Here is a 7,579-nt window from a genome sequence, read left to right as displayed (position 1 = left end):
CCCGTCACCAATTATCGTTCCTATTCCTAGGTTGGTCCGGCTCGTGACCTGTCTTGCGCAATCGGCGCCCATGTCCCTTTCAGAATTCCCCATCGCAACGTGGCTTGGATATGTTTTCCCACACGATCCGTCCTGCCGATGCACACCCTTTTTGGCCCCTGGGCAGCTACACAGTTTGCTGCGTGTCGCGAATCCTACTGGCCTTTCAATTCCGTTTTCGCTACAAAACATAGGAACCCAAGACTGAGTCCCGGGCTGGCTAAACGCCCTGCCTTTGGGCGGATTGTTGTAGGCCCCATCTGCCTCTACGACTATGTTGACAGTTTCCCCACCGTCGCGTTCTTGGCGAATGGTCATGACTTTTTCGACCAGTTGGCGATTTGTTGCCAACTGTTCTTTGTTTAAGTCTTTAAAGTCGCTACTGACTCGATTGGACATGGTCTGCATTCCTCTTTCGCTCGGTGGGGAAATGTCAAGAGCGGCGAAAATATTACGCATGGCCGAGTTGCCGATTGGTTCCTTCGTCAAGGCCACTTGCAATTGAACATTAAGTTTTACAGGCTTTGGACCCTTCTTTTTATTTGGACCCTCCACCTCGTCGTAAAACTTCATCATACGGATCGACTTGTATGAACATAAATTGCACCTAAGCCCAGCCTTCAAACCCAACCTCATTTGGACATGTCTGTCAGGGTCGAGAATAACCAGCCCGGGACAATCTGTGCGTTCAGTTAAGTATTTATGAATATTATCAATCATCCCCACGTGGATAAGCTTCCCCACGTGGAAATAATTACTGCGACTGAGTCGGCAATACGCAATAATAACTTGGACAGCTGTGTTGCAGAAGAACTTCGCACAAAGGTAAATTCTTGTCTTGTGAATGCTAAGCTTCCCCATTCAAATATCAGCAATGAACAGCGGGAGGCGATTGTAGCACTAAACCAAGACTCTGACATCTTAGTGCTACCGGCTGATAAAGGTAGATGCACAGTAGTTATTGACAAATCTGACTATGTAAACAAAGCCAACGATCTTTTGAGTGATACGAAAGTTTACCAACCTCTCAAGAGGGATCCTACTTCTGGTTATAAGAAGAAAGTTAGTGATTCCCTCAAAGCTTTGGAAGAATCGGAGGCCATCGATCGTGCGTTGTATTATAAACTCAGCCCATCTGAGTCAGTGCCTCGTTTCTACGGTCTACCAAAAATTCATAAACAAAATGTGCCTTTGAGACCAATTGTCAGTTGTATTTCATCAGTGACTTATAATCTTGCAAAGCATTTGGCTGGTATTATTGGGCCCTTAGTTGGCAAATCGTGTCATCATGTTGTCAACTCTACCGATCTTGTGGACAAATTGAAGGACATTAAGGTTGAATCAGACGAAACTATCACCTCATACGACGTTTCGGCCTTGTTCACTAGTGTCCCACCGGAGGGCGCTGTAAACGCAGTCAAGGAAGCTTTACACGCTGATAATACCCTAGGTCAACGAACCAACTTGAACGTGGACCAAATTTGTTCGCTTTTGGAATTGTGCCTTAATTCAACTTATTTCGTGTTTGAAGGGAAATTTTACAAACAAAATCATGGATGTGCGATGGGGTCCCCCGTTTCCCCAATTGTCGCGAACCTTTACATGGAACGCTTTGAACAGACTGCCCTAGACTCTTATAATGGTATTTCACCGTCACATTGGTTCCGTTATGTCGACGACACTCTCGTTAAGATCAAAAAGAGTGAACTAGATCCGTTTTTTGACCATATTAACTCTGTTGACAGCAATATCAAGTTCACCCAAGAAGGTGCGGCCAATAACCAGCTACCCTTTTTGGATTGTTTGGTCAAAATTCAGCCAGACGGCACTCTCTCAACATCAGTATACAGGAAAGCCACACATACGGACCAATATTTACAGTTTGATTCCCATCATCCACTTATCCACAAACTCGGTGTGATCAAAACGCTCTTTCACCGCGCGGAGACCATCCGTCAACGGACGAAGCTAAAGCTGGTGAACGCGAACATCTGAAGTCGGCCTTGGGTACCTGTGGGTACAAGGACTGGACGTTCCAAAAAGCTTTGAAACCGCAAAAGGACCAAACATCGTCCAAACAATCTTCTACCACCGCTTCGAGCACCCGCAAGTTCGGTATTACTCTCCCTTATGTCTCAGATGTTTCTGAGAAGTTAAAGAGGATCTTTGGACAGCACCAGATCCCTGTCTCATTAAAACCTTGCAACACTCTGAGACAAAAGTTAGTCCATCCGAAGGATAAGATTCCGCAACGCAAACAAAGCAACATTGTTTATGCGATTAACTGCCAGGATTCGGACTGTGAGAACTACTACATAGGGGAGACAAAACAACCTCTCCACAAGCGCATGTATCAACATCGACGCCCCAGTTCAACAGGGCTCAACGACTCTGCGGTTTACACGCACCTCAAAGCAGCTAAACACAACTTTGAGGACAAGGACGTTATTGTGCTTGATAAAGAACATAGGTGGTATGAAAGAGGGGTGAAAGAAGCTATATATGTTCGCAGGAGGAGCCAACTTTGAATCGCGGAGGGGACTACGCCACAACTTGTCCAAGAGTTACGAACCGACCATCAGGAAGATCCCTCGACGACTCGCGTGTGACGTCACTTCTACCATCGTGACGTCACAGGTCAAGAATACAGAGCCAATTCAAGACCAGTCGGCCTGATGATGCGTCATGGATATTACGTGATACCGTAGCCATCATAAATAGTAAGTCCAGTTGAACAGAATTATAATTTAGTCAACTGTTCAGTTAAGTGTTCTCTTATGCACTGGTTGAAAATGGCCTCGGTGGTTTTTATATGAGTTATGAAATTGCCACTTAGCTTATCGGAATAAGTGGCATCCAGCGACGACGATGACGGTACATGGGCTTCAAGGGGTCTTAATTTCATTGCTGCTGGCAGGATGATTTCCTCCGGGTCTCGGACCATGTCAAACAAGTCGCGCTCCATTCGTCTAAGCCGGGGTTTGATCCCGTTGTTACTGTCGTCAGCCTTATTGGTGGAAGAGGGGGATATTTCGTCTGGGTTACTCGGTGAACTTGTTGAAACATGTTCAACAGCATCTGGATAGTTATAAAAACACAAATATAGGCTCTATGAGACTATTATTGCAGGATATAGTGTTATGATGGAAAAATATACATGTTCACATGACGATCCTTCGGATGGAAAACGCACGTTATTATCACATGGTCATCTGTAATATGGAAAACGCACATTATCACATTATCATCACCAGCATCATTATTGATCTTACCTTCGTCAATGAGCTCGTTAGTTTCTTCTGCCCGTTGTTCTTGTATCCCTCCTGTAACAAATCCTAGGCGATTTCCCTTAACAAATGGAGATTTTTGTAACCGTGCTTTACGTCCTGTGCGCCTAATTCTTTTCGTCATTGTGGAATTTGGAGTCCACTTAGGCCCTATGTCTTTAACTTTAAAGCTACTTTTCGTTTTACAAGAGGAACATTGGTATAATATCTATTCAATGTTTACATCTGGTATCTTGACATTGCGTATCTACGGTGCGTATCGGTCACGTGTGAACGCGGACGCGTCTGATTAAATATGGGGTGCCGCATCTTTATTAGATTTAGGGGGCCGAATGCTTTGTGAATGCTTTGTAATTTGAAAACTGTTAATGATATGGCAACCTGTGGCTGCTAGAACTGATTAACATGGTTAAATACAAAATACAAAATGTAACATACATGCTCACGCAAAAGGTATAGAACACTTTTAAATATGTTAACTGGTCCCGCTCTAGCACTCACAACCAGTTTCGATTTTTTTTGGACTTAATATGGAAGTTTTTTTGGTATCTTTATCACAAAATTAGCGACATGCTCCACAAAGAACACCCTTAATACCTTTTTGTGTTCAAAACGGACCTGCTCTAGGATTTTGATAACTTTTGATAAGTATTTAGAGCCTCTAGACGAACGAGGAAATTGAACGAGATTGAACGAGAAACCAATCGCTGGGCATTTAGGTTAGTGAATATTAATGCGTATTTTCAAAAAGTTTTGGACAAAGAACATTTCACAAGAAAGGTCATAACTCGAAAAGTTTTAGTCGTAGCGAGCTCAAATAAAAAGTATTCATCATGAAACACTTCAATCTTTATAAAAATAGTATTTTTTCACAAAAGTGAAAAAATTTGGCTCTTCAAAGGGGGCACTGAACAGTAACCTTCCGCGACCGGAAGTGTAACGTGTGTATAGTACCTTAAAAACACAAAATTTAGGCCAAATATGTGCGTATTTCCACTAAAATGTACGTATGACATCATTGTAGGGTGTTATGTTAAAGCTGACATGTTCTTGTTTCGTGATGTGTAAGATATCCCACAATGCAATGCGTCGAGAACCCGATTTTGAGAGGTGAAACGCTTCAAAAATACGGGTTGAGTTAAAAAAGTGAAATTTGTGAAAAAAAGTGATCTATGTGCAAAAAAAGATATATTAAATTTAAAGAGTGTTGCTCCAACGCCAAACAGTTCAAATAACCCAATCAATTGCACGGACTTGGCAATAGCTCGTTCTTTTCGGCCCTCGGCGCATGTATTTCAATGGCGAATCTTACTGTTCAGTGCCCCCATAACACATACCCTAACCCAGTAATGGCCGACTGAATTCTGACAATCACTTATCTCTTTTTTAAATATTTTTCCCATATAGCATAAAAAATTAGCTTTCCAAAAATACAATTTTCATTAATTTTGGACAAACTTTTTTTTAACCGCCATCTTGGATTTTTGAGGACGTGATTTTTTGAATTTTTAAATTTGTTCCCCATATTGCATAAAAAATAAGCTTTCCAAAAATACCATTCTCATTAATATTGGACCATCTTTTTTTTTTGCCGCCATCTTGGATTTAAGAAAAAAATATCTCAAGAACGGAATGCACTATAGAAGTGGTTAGTGGCTCATATTAAAGCTTATTAAACATACTTTACTACGATGTAAAATTCGTTGACTTTTGACCTTGTTAAGTGACTTTATTTAAAAAAAAATGTACGTTTGACCTCTGATTGACCTTTGACCTCGGTGGTGAAAAGAGTTCCTCATACCAATCCTTCATCTCAAATATGAACTTCAAGGAACTTGCAACAACTTAAAAATGAATATTAAAGACTTGTTTCAAAGTCACCGTAAATTTCTTAAATGTGCTACTTTGGTCATTTGAGTTTTTACACGGGTCATTCGAGTCATTGGATAGCTCCAGGTAAGGCGTATTTTGCGTTCTCTCTTTCTATGAGTGATATACCCTGTGTAAAATCATATTTGATGTGATTAACTACAAAGTCAAAGGTCACACAAAAGGTCAAAGGTTAATCAAGGGTCAAATGAAAAACTTCATTTTAAAGTCACCGTAATATTTTGGTATATAAAGTGTACATTTTTGATAGTGTATTTGACGGTTTACAATTTTGATCCCGTGGAATCTTTTATTCTACTCAACACAAGCTTTCATATGACACATTTACCAACTCCGTACGACAATTTTGACAAAAATCAAGTATAGGCCATTTTAATGTGCTATGCATGATCGCTCCGAGCGCGACAGCGTCGCCAAGCAGTGTAAGAGACTGTTTTACAAAATCCATTGTCACTTTTGGTCTACTCAAACAGACCTATAATATGAAACAAGAAACAAGTCAATGTGACAATTTTTAAATTTTTGGCTCAACGACAACCTATACAGTAATTAATAAATTGGTAGTCGCTACTTGGCTAATAGCGCGCACTTGAAATTAAATGGAACAGCCAAGGTTTTTGGGCTATATATGGCCTATTTGGGGTGGTTCCCGTCATCCGATTTGGTTAAAAATTGAGATCCAAGTAGATCTCGACGAGCTCTACATGTGTCGTCCAATTTATGTTCGTCAGGTTTTTAGTTTGTTAGATATAGGCGGCTGTTCCATTTAATTTACATACTCACCCAGGGCTGTAAAAGCCATATCTCCTTAACAGAATGTGCTATTGACCCCTGGGTATTGACCTGATTTTTTTTGCAAAACGTAGATCGTAATTAGTTCTACAAATTACCTCACAGGCAAAAAAATCTAATGGGTCATCTTTCAAAATGGCGTTTTAATTTATTTTCCATAAGCTTATGTACAAACTTTGGACGGCCGCCATTTTGAAAGTATACCGACTTAAGAATTTTTCTTTTGCAGGTTTCATCTACCTCCTAAACTCTATTATATACTATATTTTCAGCCCTTAAGTAGTAAGTTTAGAGCCGAAATAAACCCGTAACTCTAACCCTAACCCTAACCCTAACACTAACCCTAACCCTAACCCTAACCCTAACCCTAATCCTAACCCTAACCCTAACCCCTAACCCCTAACCCTAATTTGCAGCAAAGAGGCCTTATCAAAATTATCACGTACCGACTTGTTTCCTAATCAATATTAAGGATGTCATATGCAGGAAAGAGGCCTAATCGAAATCTTCACGTACCGACGTGTTTCCTAATCAATATTAGGGATGTCATATGCAGGAAAGAGGCCTTATCAAAATCATAACATACAGACTTGTTTCTTAATCAATATTAGCGATGTCATATGCAGAAAAGAGGCCTAATCGAAATCATCACATACAGACTTGTTTCCTAATCAATATTAGGGATGTCATATGCAGGAAAGAGGCCTAATCGAAATCATCACATACAGACTTGTTTCCTAATCAATATTAGGGATGTCATATGCAGGAAAGAGGCCTAATCGAAATCATCACGTACCGACTTGTTTCCTAATCAATATTAGGGATGTCATATGCAGGAAAGAGGCCAAATCGAAATCATCACATACAGACTTGTTTCCTAATCAATATTAGGGATGTCATATGCAGGAAAGAGGCCTAATCGAAATCATCACATACAGACTTGTTTCCTAATCAATATTAAGGATGTCATATGCAGGAAAGAGGCCTAATCGAAATCTTTACGTACCGACTTGTTTCCTAATCAATATTAGGGTGTCATATCCAGGAAAGAGGCCTAATCGAAATCATCACGTACCGACTTGTTTCCTAATCAATATTAGGGGTGTCATATGCAGGAAAGAGGCCTAATCGAAATCTTCACATACAGACTTGTTTCCTAATCAATATTAAGGATGTCATATGCAGGAAAGAGGCCTAATCGAAATCTTCACGTACCGACTTGTTTCCTAATCAATATTAGGGATGTCATATGCAGGAAAGAGGCCTAATCGAAATCATCACGTACCGACTTGTTTCCTAATCAATATTAGGGGTGTCATATGCAGGAAAGAGGCCTAATCGAAATCTTCACATACAGACTTGTTTCCTAATCAATATTAAGGATGTCATATGCAGGAAAGAGGCCTAATCGAAATCTTCACGTACCGACTTGTTTCCTAATCAATATTAGGGATGTCATATGCAGGAAAGAGGCCTAATCGAAATCTTCACGTACCGACTTGTTTCCTAATCAATATTAGGGATGTCATATGCAGGAAAGAGGCCTAATCGAAATCTTCACGTACCGACTT

The 7,579-nt window shown here is 40.5% G+C and overlaps 1 protein-coding gene across 1 annotated transcript; it reads left to right on the top strand.

The window, feature by feature from the left end:
• The first annotated feature begins 741 nt into the window (after window positions 1–741).
• LOC140172275 (uncharacterized) lies at window positions 742–2,567 on the top strand. The gene is made up of 2 exons (XM_072195543.1): window positions 742–1,807; window positions 2,179–2,567. Exons 1-2 carry the CDS (start codon window positions 742–744, stop codon window positions 2,565–2,567), a joined length of 1,455 nt encoding a protein of 484 aa, XP_072051644.1.
• Window positions 2,568–7,579: the final 5,012 nt, after the last annotated feature.

This window comes from Amphiura filiformis, chromosome 2 (assembly GCF_039555335.1).
Source record: "Amphiura filiformis chromosome 2, Afil_fr2py, whole genome shotgun sequence".
NCBI lineage: Eukaryota > Metazoa > Echinodermata > Ophiuroidea > Amphilepidida > Amphiuridae > Amphiura > Amphiura filiformis.
This window is presented reverse-complemented; position numbering and strand designations above follow the sequence as displayed.

What these genes read in the sequence shown, in the direction of transcription:
- LOC140172275 (XM_072195543.1), top strand. Translation starts at nt 742, where the DNA reads ATGAATATTATCAATCATCCCCACGTGGATAAGCTTCCCCACGTGGAA. An exon ending in TATCAAGTTCACCCAAGAAG is followed by an intron (nt 1,808 to 2,178) that starts GTGCGGCCAATA and finishes CTTATGTCTCAG; the next exon opens with ATGTTTCTGAGAAGTTAAAG.